We start from the raw sequence: 19,203 nt of genomic DNA, 5'->3' as shown, positions 1-19,203 counted from the left end.
CCTGCAACCTTGATACATCACACATTAATCACGCTGCTTCATCTTTTTATCAGCTCATCTCCATGCAGGATGTGTAAATAAAAGATCAAAAGACTTGCTAAACCTGTATGCCACAAAACAAAAACATCATTTATTTATTTTTTTTGGGTAAAATTTATTTTTTTCCAAAAAGTCTTTCAACAAAGTCTGTAACCCCTTCAAGACACATTTCGGAATCATCCAACGACCTGTAGAAAAACCTTTTTTTGTTCGAATTGCAGCTGCCATCACTCCGCTATCTTTGAAATGTCACTTCAAGGACACAATGTAGTGTTGTTGTTTTTAAAATCACAATTGCATTGCATTGTTGCACACTGACTATAAAGATTCTAATTCAAATGGCTTTTTTGAGGGTCCTATGAAATGGCACGGACAGATAAGGCTGATAACTGTATCACATACAGATGCTGAGATGCTTTCAGCCATACCCATTTCCTGTGTACTCACACAGAAACATTCATAGTTACAAAAAAATAAAATAAAAAAATTAAAACAAACAATCAGTACAGATAGTGTCAAAATGTCAGCTCTAAGAGCAGCGGAGCAGAAATCGAAACAAGTCCAAACACTGTCATCCATCACGCATCAGACATGTGCGAGGATATGAGCTTCGAAATCCTCGTGGACTTTATGTTGACTGAAGGAGAGGCAACAGCTTTATTGATCCGCTCCGGCTGCCCGCTTGGTTCGTTTCCGCGGTGAGTTTTTCGGAGAAGCTTTGTCTGAGAGATAGAAAGCAGAAATTAGGATCAAATTTACTCAATTACATTATAGTTGGAGAAAAAAAAAAAAAAGAACTTACTCATGGCATTGAGAGTCTCCTGAGGAATCCAGCTGATGTCCACATCGTTCTTCCCAACAGTGCCCTTCTCGAACTTTACTGAGAGTCGCTTTTTCTGAAAAAACAAAATTCACAAACTTCCTCATATAAGGAAAAAAAATCCAACAGTAGAGTACCAGGGGAATTTCTGACTTCAAATCGTAGAATTGATTTAAAAATACTTACCGTCCGTGATTCCAGAACCTGGTACATCGCAAAGAGCATCAGCACCACTAGCCCGCTGAGGAAGATGTACATAAAGATTCTGCAAAAGAACATAACACAGCCATTAGCCTAAGTCTGGGAAATGTTTCTTAAGATACATACATTTTATGAACCAATAGAAAGGTGGGAGGCATCACAAGCGGATGAGGTTCTTGCACTAAAAATCTGACAACTCCAATTTCACACCTCCTTTTACAGTTTGGTAGGACAACACTTTAGGGAAATGCAAGCTGGCTCTGCGGGCATTAGTTGTGAAGTAAGACTTGATGGAATGGGAGCATTATTTCTTCTCAAATTCAAATATCTATGAAAAAAAGAACAAAAGACGAATGCCTTACGTTTCACCATCCAGTCCTTCTTCTTTCTCAATGATGGTGACAGTCTGGTTGTAAATGGCGGTCTGAAAGACTGAGCCCTGAAGAACAATCACAAACATTCAGTAGGAACAAAAGATAGCGATTTCATCATTTTTTTGTGATGATGTGGTCGTCGGTGCAAAACAAAAAGGACATAATGAAGAATAGTGTACTGGCTCACCTGAGTGTCGTGATAGTTGAGGAGGATAACGAGACCGAATGGACGACCGGCCATGGGCTGAGCTGGGATGAAAGAATATTCAAAGGAGGCCTGCGCGCCCGGTTGAACCACCGTACTCAGAGGCAAAGCTGTGAACTACGCAATCAAATAAAACCTATTAGGGTACGAGGTGGTCATTCTGAAAAAAATATCATTAATTCCTGATCTGACTTACATTCTGAATGTAAAATTGGAAGTCCTGGGGATAACGGAAAGAGGCCTCCAAGGACTCAACGGTGAAATCCTGACTGCCCTTGTTGGTGAAACCCACTAGGAATCTCACAATCTCATTGGCAGGAAAGTCTAAAGGATTTATTTACATAAGGAGATGAGTATTAGAGTGCAATGCTGAACCAAAGAAAAACCGACTCACCTTCTCCTGTCGTGAAGACGATGGTTGTGTCGGCATCAGTGTGAGATGTTAACAATTTCTCATCGCCGTCAGAGTCGTCGTCGTCGTCATCTCCTTCCTGACATACAATTGTGTTATTAGAGGTGCATTGGAAAATAGTACTTCACAGTTTTTTTTTTACATACAGAGCTTTGGATCTGATCTTCCTCCACCGGCATCTCTTCTTCGTCATCTTCTTCTTCCTCATCAACAGATGCATCTGGGTCAATGTCCTCAGAAGATTCAGTGTTGGCAGACACTCTCCCTGCACAACAATAGACATTTTATATTTTTATTCTCATAATTTTGTACATATAGTGATTTCATTTTGCAACAGAGCAGTTTGATTAGATGCACACACTCGCTAGTCACCTGCAAAATATTCATCTTAAGGTAATGGAGACAATGTATGCTTAGTTCTTGTAAACATTTGCAGCTACTTTGTGCATACTACAATTTTCTTTTTCCATAGATGCATGCATGATAATCACTAATTCAAATCTGGAGGTTATTCATATTGCAAACATAAAAAATGGAGGATAAGTACTGGAAGTCACAATGGAAATATATATATATTTTAAATATTTTATTCACTTTATAAAAACAATATTTGGACAAATTTACACTGCAGCAGAGTAGGGCAGCTTGACCTATGACGTCAGATAACCCTCCAAACTGTATTTCACCTATGGTGACGTGTCCCATCAGGCGTGTTGCTCCATCGACGCACTTCAAGTTTAAAGAGATGAATTTAAAACATCTGCGTCCTTGCTGGCGAATAAATTCAAGCGTGCGTGTCCGCGCATGTGGGAAATCCTCACGTTTAACGCTAGTAGACGTCGATAACTTTCATTCATTCATTCCGAATGAGCGCTTGTAAACTAGTAGACGATCAATAATATCCATGAAGTTGATCGTTTCAGATCATGAGGAAAAGTAGTTTAGAATGCACACGGCCGACTGGTTTCACATTTTCTCATGGGAAATATGCCACGTCGATATGTTTGACAGTCTTATTCGCATTTTAACTGGACAAAAAGAAATTATACGGTCTAAAAATACCTTACCCATAGATATCAAGCCGCAGGGGAAAGCCAGGAGGAGCAACAGCAACATTTTTGATCCGAAAGTAAACATTTTTGGAGCGAGTTTGCAGACTGAAGTTAGTTACACATCAGCGTTCTGCAGAAAAGAGAGACGCGGTTGGAAGGGGCGTGGCTGGAGCGAGTTTAGATCCGCCCATCATTATCCTTGGAGAAGGTGGAGGCAGAGTCAGACATTATTTTACTGCCTGGCGGTTCGGCACAAGCGGATTTTCAATATTTATTCATTTAGTTTTTTTTTTTTTTGGGGGGGGGGGGGGTCATGTTGACACGCCTACCCCAGAATGTTGTTAATTGCTAATTAATTCTTTTGCTCAGATGAATGGCACGGTCATGAACATGCAGAAACCACACAGGAAGGGTTAGGCCTTGATTCAAACCAATTTCAGACCTGTTGGGTGTAACCACTTTTAACACCCTGCTACCCAAGTATATCCTGGTGAATAACCTCCCAAATCTCTGCTAGCATCAATTATCAAATTTCTGATATGCTGCCGAAACCCAATGTTATACTTTAGTCACCCCTTCTTTTTTTTTTTGCACCTTCCTTTGTTGATCTTGTAAATTAAGACCAATTTTATGCTCAATCTAGTTTTTTCAACATGGTGTTATTCTCATCTTGTGGTTTTCTGCCAAAGCTCACATCCTGTTTAACAGTTTTTCTTTCTCAGCGTGCCTACTCAGAAGACAGTTGCAGCTTGCAAGTCACCATTGAAATTAGTCAGAATCATCAACATGTTAAACTGTTCTTGTTGCCCATTCACAAGTGGTAAGTCTTGAAATAGATATTACTCATGTCATAATCTCGATCATTAAGTGCAGATCTAAGATATATTGCGAAAGCTTTGCTTTTACAAAGATTACTATGTTCCGTTTTGGTGTGTTAATTTACAGTGTTGTGTATTGCATTGTTGGAGGGTGCATGGTTAACTTTTATTCAACCTGTGCATGCCTTATTTAAAGTGTGTCGCATGTTTGTGTGTGGTCATTGTTGTCTCATCCTTGCTCTTTTTTGAAACAATAAAAGCTCAACACAAAAACTGGCAAAATTATGAAATAGGTTCGCCAATGAATAATCCCGCAAGTAAAATGTTTATTCGCGTAACAATTTTTCTCATATAATGTATTATATAATGAATCTGTAATCAGGTCATTTCTGTTCTCTCCTTTGCCAGATGGTTCTGGCTTCTGCTTCTGGGTGATCAGTGGATTACTGATACTGTCATTTTCTTGCAATATTATTTTTTGTGTTTTAAAATTATGTTGCTCAGGTAATCAATTTGTTTGCCTTTAAAACTGTTCAACAAATGTATTTTGGTCATCTAATATTTCCTTTGTTCCTCTGTATGCTTCATCAGAGAACAAAAAATGTTGGTCAAGACAAAGGTATTTAAAATGTGCCTAATCCAAATAATATAGGATATTTGTATTTCTAAAACTGCAACCCTCGATCTAAAACACATTTCTTTTATGTGCTGTTTAGTCAGAGTGTCCAACAGATGAGTGATAATCCAATATATGGAAACGTCAGCTGTATGCAAACTAGTAAGTCATTTTGGGAATTTTCCTCTTGCATTCTGGATTTGTGTCAACTTTCAACGTTTCGTTCTCAGGTGCAACTGCAATTTCTGAAATCAATCCTTCACGCTTGACAGTCAGTTCGTCATCTCTGCATGATCCACTGAGCCCAAGCCCTGACTCGCAGGTTTATTATTTCTTTAAATACAATTTTATTGCAAAAACAACGAAAAGGAATTTAGCACATTACCATCACCATGTAGTTGAAAATAAAATGAAGTGAAGCAATTACATAGGGATCCTCTTTATTTTCTCTTTTCAGCCGCGAAGTCCAGACTGTTACGCCAACCTGGACCTAAAGAGCTCCAAGAACAAGTCTGCTTGCAGTTCTCCTCTGGTTGAATACTCAGCCGTGTTTCAGTCAGATGCATTGGGAGAGAAAGACAAAAAAAACGCGCATTCAGATACTACCGTGATGGATGTGTATGCTTCTGTGCAAACCAAGCGCACCAAAACTGGCGACAACGCAGACATTGCGCAATATTATGCTAATCGTGTTTGAGAAGAGCCGTGGCAGGTTGAACTGTCAACTTCTAACCACAAGATGGCACTGTTGATCATTTATTGGTTGATGTCCTTGGGGTTAATGCCAAATGATGTTTAAACGTAAACTCGAAACGTACCTTTAGACCTAGTCTGTAGTCTCGTTCTATTTTCAAATGTAATTGAAAGGTTGTTTTCATCTTTTTTAAAGTTAACTTTTCGCTTTTATTTTGTGCTTATCTTTTAGTGATCATATTTTTATAGCTCTTGATTCGCCATTTGTCTTATTTTGTATCATTCATATTACTCTTAATCTCATCAATTTTATCTTGAATAATCAACCACATTCAAACCAATATTTTAAAATAGATAAACATGCGTATATATATATATATATATATATATATATATATATATATATATATATATATATATATATATATATATATATATATATATATATATATATATATATATATATATATATATATATATATATATATATATATATAATTTAGCTCACTCTTGATTTTGTATGTTCTTAGCTCTCTTTTCGGTCCCTGCTGTATGTGTGTAAATATTGCATGAATTTGGCAAACACGTTATGTGACCTAGTAATACAATTTTTGTGCAAAACACATACTGAACAAATAAATACCGATTGACTACAAGTAAGATAAATGTGTTGTAATAAAATTGGTATTTTGGTGTACAGAATTATCTTTTTTATTGTGATACAGCAGAAGAGGAATAATGTTCCTCTAGGGCAGGGGTGGCCAACCAGTCAGAGACTAAGAGCCACATTTTTTACTGTGTACCGCAAAGAGCCACATCATACACATGACCACACATGAACTAGAAATTGACACTAATTGTTTCCTCGAATGCGTTTGCCCCTCCTCCTTTGCGGGATTTCACCTCATGCGCATGCGCGTTTGACGAAAATACCATATTGAACTCAAGCGAAGCGAACACGCAGCCTTTGACGAAAATACCATATTGAACTCAAGCGAAGCGAACCCGTACAAAAACAAACAAACAAACAAATAAACCCACAAATGTTGATATGAACGTAAAGGAGCCGCATGAAACCCGGCAAGGAGCCGCATGCGGCTCGCGAGCCGCGGGTTGGCCACCCCTGCTCTAGGGATTAAAGGGCAATTCCCCGCGTTGATATTTTGTTAATCTTAACCTGTCACCTGCATGAAACCGGTGCTCATTGTTATTATCTTCCCTTATCTGATCAAATTGATTACATATACATGGAGTTATTAGTAGCAAATGAGCGGGTATGATATCAGACGCCAATGTCAATCAGCTTTCTTATTCAGTTGTTTGCCTGCTACTTCTACTTGGGCTGTCCCGCCCGGCCCTCAGTATTCTGGCTCTCCTTCACCTCTGCGCTTACCTTAAGAGCCGACGATCAACATCGAGCGATCTTGCACACTTTTATCAGTCTGAGCTCATACACTGTCATGGTGTTCGCACTTTCCGCAGTGTTCAATAAGAGATGCAAGCTCACATTGGCCGACATCCAGAACATGACTTTGGCAGGTGGTGTGACAGTTGGAGCGTCAGTGGACATGATGATTTCTCCTTCAGCCGCCTACACTTTGGCATCATGGGCTGTGTCGCTTGTTTGTTTATTTTTTTAATTAAAAGTCTCTCAAGCCCTTTCTGGCATGAAGTAAGAAGATCCAGGACCGGTGTGGAATTCGCAATCTACACAGACTGGAATCTCTGGCATCTTGCTAGCAACCAAGGAAGCCTATGGACCCAGCATGTACTAGACCTAGACCGCAATCCACTTGAGGAAAATCCAAAGCTGATGGAGCTTCAGATGCTGATCCTCAGGTTGAAGCCGGGCTTACGGTGTACAGCACAAAAGCCTCTAATATGCCTCCAGATTTTAATGGACTGGAAGATATCAAGAGCTCTCTAACCTGCAATAACATTGATGTCAATAAAAATTAATTCGCTCCATAAAGTCTGATCAGCCACACTGATGCTTTACTGTTATCTATTATATATGATGTGAATCATTCAAAGCGTAATCTTCTAATAGTTATCAATCATTATGACTGTTGTTTCTATGTAGTTAATAAATGCTTAACAAGGTAAATGTGCAGACCCTTTTTTTTAAACACTTAAACATTAAACAACATAGATTTGTGGTATTGTTCATGCATTTTTATTCTATACAGTACATAATTTGAGATGCGTATTTAGGTCTCATGGTGAAAATGTGTACAATAAACCACAGTTTGAAGATTTGAGGCTAATACGACACCTAAGTATTACTTAATCATCAGTCGCCTTTTCCTTTTGATGAAAAATGGCTGCTTATTATCTGCATTTCAAAGGTGATGCCACTACATGTGTGCGATAATACTGTATGCTTTGCCACCTGACCCACAAACTAAATATGAAAGTTCAAAAAGTGACTATATGCACCGCCAAAGGTCATAAACTGAATTAACACTGATCCGTTTGATTACTGTAAATGTTAGTATCTCAGTAGCTAGCAAAGTTGCGAGAGTAAGTTAGAATTAAAATCATTTAAATATGTACTCTACCTAGATACATTTAGAGATTACAAAAATGTATTCACATAAATGAGTGTCACTAGTTATAAATGATTACAGTTCATTAATAATAATGATTAAAAACGATATTTTGAAGAAATGTTTTTACCGATCTCCCTTTTATTTATATAATCTTTAAATCAGAGCTGATGATCTAAATCGTTATCTAATCAATAAGTGTGCTCTATTCATCCCAGTCCACATTCCAGTCAGACTCGAACCCTGCACCTCTGAGGCGGCTGTGCTAACCAGTGTACCATCATATTGTAATGGAATAAAATAATACGATTAGATTGCCATGATTTATGGATTGAATTTGGGCAATAAAAATACAGTATTATACAATATCATGATACTGTATCAAGTATCAATTTCATGCGATAAATACTTATGTGGAAAAATTTTAAATACTTTTGTAAAACATAGTTTCATCAGATAGTTGTGTTTCTATCTAAGTTCATTATCATTCAAAATATTGCACTGTAAATACAGGGAAGCTTGTGACGTGTGTATCATCTGGTTTAACACTGGTGATGACTATTATTGCCACAAATTTGATTTTGAGGAATGTTGCATTATCAGGCTTGGAAATATCCGGTAAGAAGCATGAAATGTATTAGAGATGGTACAACTTTTTTAAGGCACCTATGTAGAGTAAACTATATTTTAGCATGCGGCGCGTTTTTAAGGACTGCACACGACAAGAATATGAAATAATCTTGAAAATGTAATAGACTATTACTACATGTCGGAAATTCACTGGCCAAAATTCTGACCTAAATTAGATTAGTCTTTGTGCTTTTATTAAATGACTGACTGATTGTTCTTCTAATCTAATCAGTGACTTAGTGTGGGTGGCAATACGAGTCTCTTTTTCAAGATTGAATTTTGGTTTGTAGGTAAGGTGCCAATGGGTACATTATTATCTCACACAGTGGCGTTACCTTCCGGAAGCCGATGATAAGCAGTCGCGCTTCATCAAAGGAAATGGGGTACTGATGATGAAAGTAAGATATTTGCATAAAAGCAGCCATGCAACTTTCCAACTGTGCACATACTTATACTGTGCACTGCTTAGTTTTACTGTAAGGACTCAATAAATAAACTAGACTGATTAACAAAATAGTATTTGTTGACCTGTGTTGAAGTAATACCAATTATTGTTTGTATTTCAAAAAAGGAGTCGTCACCTTTATTATTTTTAAAAATGTATTTAATAAATAGAAAAAACAGTCATAATGATTGACAACATATAAATCACCTATTAGAAGTTTACACATTGGTTGACTCATATTATATGTAAACAATGGCAGGGAAACATCAGCGTGTCTGCTCAGACTTTATGGAGCTAATTTATTTCTATGGACACCAACTTCATTGCAGGTGAGAGAGTTCTTGATATTTTCCGGTACATTAAAATCTGGAGGCAAATCAAAGAACGCCTCATCATCAAAGCAGTCTTCATCCGATGGCGAAGCCATGACTGGCAGTGTCAAGACCAAACCGGTCAGCAGTCCACCAACAGTAGCAAGTGCAATGGTGGAAAAGATCGCTGCCACTTGGTAGAGAGCCTGCTCTTGTACCGTACGCCCCAAGCCCGGCTTCAACCCGGGGATCAGCATCTGAAGCTCCAGCAGTTTTGGATCGCCCTCAGGTGGAGCGCAGTGGGAAAAGATCTGGTACATGCTGGGTCCGTAGGTTTCCTCGGTCGCTAGCAGGATGGCACAGATTCCGGCCGTGGATGAAATGAGCCCCGTGAGTCCGTGTAGGTTGTGAATGCCACACTGGTCTTGGATCTTCAAGTTTCGTGCTAAAAAGGGGCTGAGGTACTTGTACCCAAAGAAACAAGTGACACAGCCCATGATGCCCAAAGCGTAGGCGGCTGAAGGAGAAATCATCATGTCCACTGACGCTCCAACTGTCACACCACCTGCCAAAGTCACGTTCTGGATGTCGGCCATTGTGAGCTTGCCTCTCTTATTGAACACTGCGGAAAGTGCGAACGCCGTGAGAGTGGATGAGCTCAGACCGATAAAAGTGTGCAGGATCGCTCGGTGTTGATCGTCGCCTTTTAAGGTGAGCGCAGAGTTGAAGGAAGGCCAGAACACCCAGAGGAACAAGGTTCCCATGATTGAGAGGATGTCAGAATGGTAACTGGTGACTTCTTTGGAGTGGCCGTTACAGAGGGCCGGGCGGTACAGCACAAAAGTCACACTGAGACCAAAGTAGCAGGCAAACAAGTGAATAAGAATGCTGCCGCCGGCGTCATTTATCCGGATGTATTTCAATACAGCCCACTCTGTCACAGCAAACACGGGGATCTCCAGCAAAGCCATTACCAGGAGCTGCACCGGACTGGTCTTCCCAAGCACGGCCCCAAAGGAGATGAGCACCACAGCGCATGCAAATTCTGCATACAAAAGATTGACGACGCTCAGGTGGATTTTGCCGTCGTGGTAAAACTGGAAGAAGCCTTGGATGACGATTGCCCACTGGATGGCAAAGGTGGCCGTAAGAAAATTGAAGACCATTCCGCTGAAGCCGTAGAAGCGGCAGAAGGCCAGCAGGCAGCCGAAGCCGACGAAGATCATCACTTGGACGTCGGCGAAGAAAGGATAGTCGTGATACACGCTGTTGTCCATCGCCTCGGTCTCATTGTTTTGCATCTTGGCATTGGCGTCGTCATCGTAAGTGACAAAGACGGCATATAGAGTCAAGATGATCACTTCCAACACTAACACCAATGCTGGAAGACGCACTCGGAAACTTGTTGACGTATTCATGGTCACGAACGCAAACGGCGGTCTGATCTCATACCCGCTCGGTTGCACTAATAGCTCCTTTTATAATCAGTTTAATCAGATAAGGAAGGCTAATAACAATGGTAAAAGAGCACCAGTCCACGCAGGTTATAGGTTAAGGTTAACAACGTATCAACTCAGGGGACTGCACTTTAATCCCTTATAAGTGGAAACTCCCCCCCCCCTCGGCTGTATCACAATAAAAAAAAAGGTAATATATAAAATACATGCTTTATAATACAGCAGTTGTTTTACTTCAAGTAAATCAATTAATCAATATTTATTTATTTTATATAATATTTTTTGTTTAAAAACATTGTTACTTCACGCAAAGTGCTTTACTTAGAAAAAACAGAGTTAATATCAACAATTTAAGACTGAACAGTTACATAAAATGAGAGTAATGAAAGCCAGCGTGATAACATTATATAAAATAACTATAAAGATTATTATAAGACAGGATGAATCAAGACCCATAAAATCAGCACATAAAACAGATTACAGTAATCAAAACATCGGTTTATAAATGGTCAAGTACAAATTAAAAGATACCAGTTTCATACAAAGAGAAAATAATGTTCAACTAAGACTCAAAAGGTAAGTCTTAGTTTTGTTTTTTAATAATACTGTCCGGCCTATTGTTATTTATTACAAACTTCAGTTTAACATAGCAAAGCAAATATTACTTTTGAACAAAATGCATGTTTATTTTGTGACATGTCTCCATGGAATCTCCAAAACCAAACCAAAAACATAAAATGAAGAAAAAATAAAAACAGAAACATTCCTGATAAAACAGAACACCTTTCCATATTTAGTATTTATCATATAATTAAACAAATAATCAAATAAACAATTCCAATTTGATTTTTAATTAAAGTTTGTATGCATTACCGAAAAAAAAAACAATGTTAAATGTTCAATTTTAATATCACAAATTTTAATACTGAATTTAAATAAATGATTTCTTGAGAAAAATGAATTTCAAAATTGAATCAAGACATTTTGACAAACGGTATTTTCCAACAAATTATAGTTTATAGAACCTTCTGATCACTTCATGCTGCACGCTGACGTGAACAAATGACACATTCATTTGTCTGATGTTATTTATTCTTATTTTTAACGCCAGACTCGCTGAGTCACGACTTTTTAAACCTGAGGCGAAATAGTAGCAGGAAGAAGAAACGAATCCCACAATGCATTGCACTGCCCACGTATGCAAACAGCAACATGGCTGCCGGTGTTTGACAGAGCAATAGTTCATTTTCTTTATTTCTGTTGGCCTGACAGCCCTTTAAAGTCGCCCCATCACACTATCTTAACATCTGAGAGGAAAGTAAAACGTGTGTGGTGTATTTTGCCGCATCTTCTGACATTGTTGCTCGCCAACCCAACAGGTAAGCCTTAGTGCGCTAGCTCGGTGGCTAACCTAGCCTTGTCGGTGTTCAATCAAATCATAAACGCGACTGATTATCCATCTATTTGGCAACACCTCAAGACAAGTGAAATAGTTAAATGTTGAGAATTAACACGTCGTGCGGTAAACGTCGATAGATTAAATCTGTAGATTCCATGCTCATTGATGAGCAACAATGTTCTGTACTAATAGTATTTCTCCGACTTATGCAATAAATATATTTAAAATTTCATCAACACAATGTTTATTATTAGAAGTCACTTTATAGCACAGCGCCACCGTATTAACATCCCGTTCCATCTGTTGCCAGTGAATCAACATGGCCAGTCCAAGATCAAGAAGAGTTTTGAAGGAAGTCAGAACGCAAGATGAAAATAATGTAAGTCCACAGAGGAAGCCAGTTAGCTATGGTTGCTAGCTACACATGTACTGAAACCACTTAGAAAAACAAATGTGGTGTTGTGGGTAGCGAATGCTGCTGTAAAATCACCATTAAAGAAAGCGACCTTTCTTCCCCAGGGGACCAAACCAATGAATACAGGAGTACGATTAATATTAATTGTGTCTGCAAGCTCTAACGGCATACTTTGCAACCATATCTAATGAATACTGAATGTTTGTTTTATCCCTCACAGTTGTGCTTTGAGTGTGGGGCGTTCAACCCGCAGTGGGTTAGTGTGACCTATGGAATCTGGATATGTCTGGAATGCTCTGGAAAACACAGAGGCTTGGGGGTACATCTCAGGTAGAGAAAATGATCTCATGTGTTTTCAGAGATGAGCAACAGCTTTCAACTTTGACCTCAATTCATGATTCTGCATCCTTGACACACCCTTAAATGATCGTAAGCCACGTAACGCAGCAGTTAGCTAATAACAGCGTAATAAAATACAAATGATTACCAAAAGACTTCGCCTATTGTGTTTTTGTTTCTAAAACATTTATTGTAGCGTTTGGTGAAACAACTCTTTTCTGTTTACAGTTTTGTACGTTCTGTCACTATGGACAAGTGGAAAGATATTGAGCTTGAGAAGATGAAAGCGGGAGGGAATGGCAAATTTCGTTTGTTTCTCGAACTCCAAGATGATTACAATCCCAACTGGAATTTACAGGAGAAGTATAACAGCCGAGCTGCTGCGCTATTCAGGGACAAGGTAAGCTGACAAGAGAGTTCCTTTAAGCGATAACGGTGTTCCGTCAGTTTTTTTTTAACATTTTTGGCAGTTGCATCTCATTTAAGTATGCAAGTGGTGCAAATGATTGTTTCCTCAAAGTTGTCCAAGGTGATTAGGAAATGTAAAAACAATATTAATGATAATGGAGAGTATTAATATTTGTAAAATCTTGTGTCAGTTTGTTTTGACATTTCCAGCCTGGTTGTCTCAACTTCAATATCTAATGTCATCTCGAGAAACATAACATTTCTGTTGTTCATCTTTATTATTGGATGTGTCAGGTTGCCACCGAAGCAGAGGGCAAGGAGTGGTCAATTGAAACATCATCTGCCAAAAATTGGGCATCACCTCAACCCAAAAGCAGCCTTTCATCCTCTCACCGGTAAGACCGAAGGGAAATTTGTTTCCAGGAAATGACTCGTCATTAATACTGCGAATATGCGCCACAGTTCCGGGGGTTCTGGAGTGAACTCCGCCACATCTGGTGATAAAGCATTTGAAGACTGGCTGAGTGATGACGTCAACTCTTATCAGAGGTTGACAACGTGATCGTCCTATCAAGGATTGTTCCATTTTTTTTTTTTCTTTTTAAGAAGTTTATGACTTTGATTAATCTATTTTTCAGTGGAAGTGGTTACAGTGGGAATCAAGAGAATCGCTATGTTGGCTTTGGCAACACAGTGACCCCTGAAAAGAAGGAAGATGACTTCATAAACAATGCCATGACCTCCATTTATTCAGTAAACAGTCAGCATTTCATTTGACTGTCATAGCTTTTCATTTATCCTGCTTTCTTTTTGTTTTGCAGGGTTGGAGCAATTTCACTGTTGGGGCCACCAAATTTGCTTCCATAGCAAAAGATAATGTAAGAATCCAACATTTGCTGCACCACTACAGTTAAGTGGTAACATTTTGGAGACAAATACTTCTTAACATATTCATATTTCTTCCCACCCAGACAACAAAATTGGCAAATCAAGCAACTTTGAAGGTAAGACTGATATGGTTGGTGACGTCTTTGAGGTACACACAAAAGTGATGACATACATTATTAAATGTATGACTAGTTTCTTTTACATAGACTGAATGCTTTGTTTATTTAATACCAAAAATACTTGCCTCATTGCACATTTCAAATCTAAAGGCATGATGAGCTCTAATCAGTTACGTTTAATATCTCTTTGCCTTCTCTGGATGTAGTTAAGGGGCTATAAAGCGCCCCCAGAACCGGTAAAGCAAGAAATGAGCGCATGAGACTTTTCCTGCATCATGTTTGTATTTGTGTCATGTCATTTAAGAAAGAAAATGTGTCTGCATGAGAATATTTTCTGCTTAGTGCACATTTATTTTAGTGTTACTTTATTTTTGGATTATTCTGCTTGCACGATTTAGATCTTTTTTTTTTTGCTAGCAAAGAGACATTTCACAAATGGTGGCTGTCACCTGTGGGTTGTTGGCTTTTGCATCATAGAATATGTGCTATGAGTTTATGGATAACTTAAAGAATACATTTTTAATTTTCTCCCATCGGTCACTGTATTAGTGGATGGAGATTAAAAAAATATTTTTTAACCATTTATATAGTTTTGCTTTTTTTGTATTGTCATGGTGTAATGGCACAAGAATATTTTCACCCACCCTTAATTGGTTTCCTTACATTGAATCCTAAATCCATGCCTCTATATTCGCTAGAGCGGTCTGTGAGCCATTACACAGACAAGTTCTTGTTGAGCGTCATTAGTCACTTCATGCCAAACTGTCAGTATGAATGTTTAATTGAAGTGACCCTCCCTCTCACTTCCCACTAGGCCACAGAGTTAGGACACACAATAAATGAAAGTGTTATCAAACCTACCCAAGAAAAGGTAACATTGATGTTTGAAATTGTTCGTTTGGTGGTGGGTTGCAGCATTTAAAAAGAAAACAGTTTTAGATGTGAATGTGCTATTTTTGACACTGCTTGCTTAACGGCTTCATGTGAACTCACATTATAAGACAAAACCAGTACATTATTAAGTTAATCTTCTAACTAGTTTAGGGGATATGGAGATTGAAGTTGTTTTTGCAGAATTGTAATGGTCAATTCTTTTCTCCACCCCTTCTGGTTCTGGGCCATCGTTCTATGCACCTGCTTGTACCATATTATATGAAGTTATACATATCTAAAATCAGTCTTTTGCCTTATAATGTATAGTTGACATGGATTAGGCACCTGCAGCATGCGCTTCTCTTTCCCCTTATTGAAAACGATTGTAGCCGCATTTCTTTGCATTTAACTAACTTTTTTGAGGCATTTGTAATAAATATAATCAGCCCAAAATCATTGCTGTTTTAAATATACAGTGGATTAAAAGAAAAGAAATCTACACACGCCCCTATTCAAATGCCAGATTTTTATGATGTAAAAAATAAAACCAACATAAATCATTAAAAAAAATCACCTATGTTGACCTATGACCTGTTCAGCTCAGTTGGGAAAATGTGGTTGCGCAAATGTGCACACCATCTTCTAGCTTCCCGCAATTCTTTTAATAAACATCACAAAATCCTGGCATATCATCGCAAGGGCTGTATCGACTATTTATATCCACTGTAACTGTACTAAAAATGTATTCATACGATTTGTTGAAATTATTACAATTTGGCTCATCCAGGTGAAAGATGGCAAATTGCTAGATGAAATGACAGTCGGCATCTCTGAGTTGGCAAACAAGGTAGGATGGATGGCAGAGCTCTGCCAAACTGAAGGGACAAAACCAGTCTTGTGAGCGTACAACAGTAATAATTAGTATTAAAAAAAATATACCACTGTAAAACAATAACTGTGCAAGGCACGTGCCCTTGTTCCCACCCTCAAAAGAGACTGGTTTTGTTGCAAAATGTATGTACGTGTATATTAATGAAATGTTCTGTTTTTTTTCTTGCTGCCATTTGTACTTTGGTGGTGAGTATTTATATGCACAGTGTTAGAATGGTGCTCACTCTAACTTATTTTGCAAGAACCACATGGGAGACAAGCAAGTCCTTTTAAACACCTGCAGGTGGAAAGTCCATTCGTCGCTGTGCGTACAGCGATGATCGAATGAGGTCTGACTCTGGCCTCTTGCAAGAGCATTTTTATTAAGAGAAACAGGGTGGGGGTGACAGTGGACTGGATAGAGAAGAGAAAGCCCTTGACCTCTAGTCAAAGCATAGCAGGGGGTGTTTTACAACGTTGTGTAGGATGGGACAAGCTAGGTTATTTATTACAGGTTACATTCCAGCATAAGCATAAAACTATTCTAGCTAGGTTATTTATTACGGGTTACATTCCAACATAATCATACAATCAAGATAGTTTGGAAAACCCTGACACACAGCATTTGTTATTCTATCATCACTGTCTCTTGTTCTGTCAAGACTTACATATACATTAAATATTAAATGTTATTGATAAATATTTTAAAAAAAAAAGACGTTGGTAGTCACTGAATGCACAAGATAACTGTTGTGTGTCAACTTTCTATCTATTTTAAAGTATAGTGTCTCCTTTAGGTGCAGGGAGCTGGTGCCAAATTGACCAATCTTTTCTCGGGAAAACCAGAAGACGGGTAGTTATACATTGAAATAAAGTAGCCGAGTAGAAATGCCACACCCCAAATTTAATTGTAATGTGAAATTGTATCCTTGTGTTTAGGGCCGCTGGAGATAGCTACCAGAACATGGATGCTACCGAGGGATATCAGGGTAGTTCCACCCAGGCTCCCTCAAAGGACTTCTGGGAAACATTTGGTAGCAACAGCTCCCTAAAAGCAAAGAAATCCCCAAGCAGTGACAGCTGGACCATTGCAGATAATTCTGCAAAGAAGAGCTCTGACAGTTGGGACAATTGGGGCTCAGATGCGGCGTCCAACAACAAACACAGCACAGAGGAGAGCTGGGAGGCCTGGGACAACAACTGGGAGAAAGCAGATGGCAAGACCAAAAAGAGTCCGACGAAACCTGCCGAGGAAGCCTGGGGGAATGCAGACTGGTAATCATCTCACCAACCCTTTGCCTCTTTTTCACTCATCATCCCACCAGCACTGGGAAGGAGGTGTTTTGCCCAACACTTCCTGTCAGTCCATTCTAATGCTCTACGTTAAACACGTGCCCAAGGTTTACATTAACTGCATGATAAGTCTTATTCATAAAAATGACAACTATATTGACTCGGACTTGTTTTATATGGCCCCGAGGACAAAAAATAATCAGTGTATATCAGATTCCAATTGACTACTCCATGACAGAAAGTGGTATCGGCCCCGTTGCTAAATAAGTCAATGTTCATCCTGTATACTTGTTACATTATAATATTGCTGCTCATTTCACTTCTAAAAGAAAATGACGCATGAGATACTGTTGGTACTGTAAATCATTGTAAATACAGAATGGCTAGTGCTATTCTTGATCTTGTGGTCACCCGCACTGATAGTGTGCATAAATGAATCAGTGAAAAAATGCAAATTTGCTGTCACGGATTTGTCTATTTGCACCTATCCTTATTCCCTGCAGGACACTTAATGCCTGGTTTTGTGATCAGGCGCCATCTAGTGGCGACTGAAGTATGTTGACGTGAGCTGAGGAGTTTCATTTAGACATAAATTGTTGCCATCTTATGGCAATGAGACAATTAAAACGATGCATCCAGAGACGGACGGATGATCCGCGTTATAATCATTAAAACACATTTATTTACACATATGGTAAACAAACAATGTTTTTGGTGCTTTTCTGGGAAGACAAATGCTTTGTGCAAGATATCTACTTTTTTTTAATCCACCTTTGAGTCGTATTTGATGAAGAAAACCTTATTCTATTCCGTTTCTACCTCAAAGAAATTACTATACAATATGCGATATGTCTTTCTTTGTTGTGTCCGCATTATGATGGTGATTTCATCTTATGTTAAAACAAGACAAAAGGAATGGCAGCAACTTTAAATTGCCTCACTGTCAGTAGAGTACTATGATATAAAAAAAAAAAAAAAACACACACACTCCAAGAACAGTTGTCCTGTATCCTGATGTGTTAAAGCCTTAAACCCCTCTTTGCTCATGTCAGCTTGTTGTGACTTTGTTCATGTGATGCCGTGAGTTTTACATGTTTGTAAATGGAAAATCTCATATTATGCGTGTTTGTAAATTGTCACTTCCGAGCTCTTCGAGGACTCTGTTCCTCCCCGTGTCATGACAGCATGATATATACACACCATAATATTCTTTTAAAAACATTATTCTCCAATATCTTGCTGGGGTAAGTCGCTGAATGCTAAACAAAATGCATCCAGGTGCTGACACAAACACGAGACAAAATTGATTCTGCTCTATAATCTTAACCTAACTCTACATTAAAAAAAAAAACTGCTCAGCAGCTGTGCCTGTAAAACATTGCAATTATGCTATGTTAATGTTTCTCATGACAGATGTTATTTTTGATGTTATGCATGAGATCTGTAGTGTGAAAATTAAAACATTCAGCTGTTAAATCCTCAAAATCTTCAGTCTATTCAAGTGCGGTTCTGTCAAGTTGCTCCCTTCCAAGTTTCACCAGCAGCAATCCCATGAGGCAAGCCTGTGTTACAGGCCACAGACTGTGGATATTTAACCTGTATACATGATCTCTGTGTTGAATAAATTGGGTTGTACATTCACTGGCATTTTGTCTTCTTAGACCTTGTTTTCATGGGAAAAAAAACATGCACAACATGAGACTCTTATCATATCTCCGAGAATTTAGAAGTGTTGTTGTGCTGTTTTGGTGCAGCAGTCTGTCAGGACTGTAGGAGCAATATGCCGGAATCCTTAGATCGCACCCTTCGAAAGCTCAGATGGCAGAGCGGAGGACTGTAGGAGTAGTAAGCTGATATCATTAGGGTGCTGGTTCAAATCCGTCTTGAAGGAGCACCACCGTTTGATTTCATTAGTCATGTAAAAGCACTAAAGCAGGGATAAATAGTCATAGTGTAAGAATGAGGCGGCATTACCCC

At 38.7% G+C, this 19,203-nt stretch overlaps 3 protein-coding genes across 6 annotated transcripts; 1 reads left to right on the top strand and 2 right to left on the bottom strand.

Annotated features, from left to right (window-relative positions):
• Positions 1–108: 108 nt before the first annotated feature.
• LOC133161850 (translocon-associated protein subunit alpha-like) lies at positions 109–3,278 on the bottom strand. The gene is made up of 9 exons (XM_061290537.1): positions 3,119–3,278; positions 2,198–2,316; positions 2,034–2,130; positions 1,836–1,963; positions 1,622–1,756; positions 1,423–1,499; positions 1,046–1,124; positions 842–935; positions 109–761 (listed from the first exon to the last, which is right to left on the bottom strand). The coding sequence occupies exons 1-9, from the start codon at positions 3,186–3,188 to the stop codon at positions 697–699; spliced, it is 864 nt and encodes a 287-aa protein (XP_061146521.1). The 5' UTR covers positions 3,189–3,278; the 3' UTR covers positions 109–696.
• Positions 3,279–9,067: 5,789 nt separating this feature from the next.
• On the bottom strand, positions 9,068–10,646 carry LOC133161848 (ammonium transporter Rh type B-like). The gene has a single exon (XM_061290532.1). It carries the CDS (start codon positions 10,581–10,583, stop codon positions 9,141–9,143), a length of 1,443 nt encoding a protein of 480 aa, XP_061146516.1. The 5' UTR covers positions 10,584–10,646; the 3' UTR covers positions 9,068–9,140.
• Positions 10,647–11,788: 1,142 nt separating this feature from the next.
• On the top strand, positions 11,789–18,867 carry arfgap1 (ADP-ribosylation factor GTPase activating protein 1). 4 transcript variants are annotated; one of them, XM_061290533.1, is made up of 13 exons: positions 11,790–12,001; positions 12,332–12,400; positions 12,657–12,766; positions 13,004–13,175; positions 13,478–13,578; positions 13,646–13,732; positions 13,822–13,936; positions 14,005–14,061; positions 14,155–14,187; positions 15,005–15,061; positions 15,851–15,910; positions 16,731–16,786; positions 16,873–18,867. In XM_061290533.1, exons 2-13 carry the CDS (start codon positions 12,341–12,343, stop codon positions 17,210–17,212), a joined length of 1,248 nt encoding a protein of 415 aa, XP_061146517.1. In that variant the 5' UTR covers positions 11,790–12,001; positions 12,332–12,340; the 3' UTR covers positions 17,213–18,867. The 4 variants fall into 4 exon arrangements, with proteins under 4 accessions (XP_061146518.1, XP_061146519.1, XP_061146520.1 ...); XM_061290534.1 differs by lacking the exon at positions 15,005–15,061 and having other exon boundaries at positions 11,789–12,001; XM_061290535.1 differs by lacking the exon at positions 15,851–15,910 and having other exon boundaries at positions 11,789–12,001.
• Positions 18,868–19,203: the final 336 nt, after the last annotated feature.

Source organism: Syngnathus typhle, linkage group LG11 (genome assembly GCF_033458585.1).
Source record: "Syngnathus typhle isolate RoL2023-S1 ecotype Sweden linkage group LG11, RoL_Styp_1.0, whole genome shotgun sequence".
Classification (NCBI taxonomy): Eukaryota; Metazoa; Chordata; class Actinopteri; order Syngnathiformes; family Syngnathidae; genus Syngnathus; species Syngnathus typhle.
This window is presented reverse-complemented; position numbering and strand designations above follow the sequence as displayed.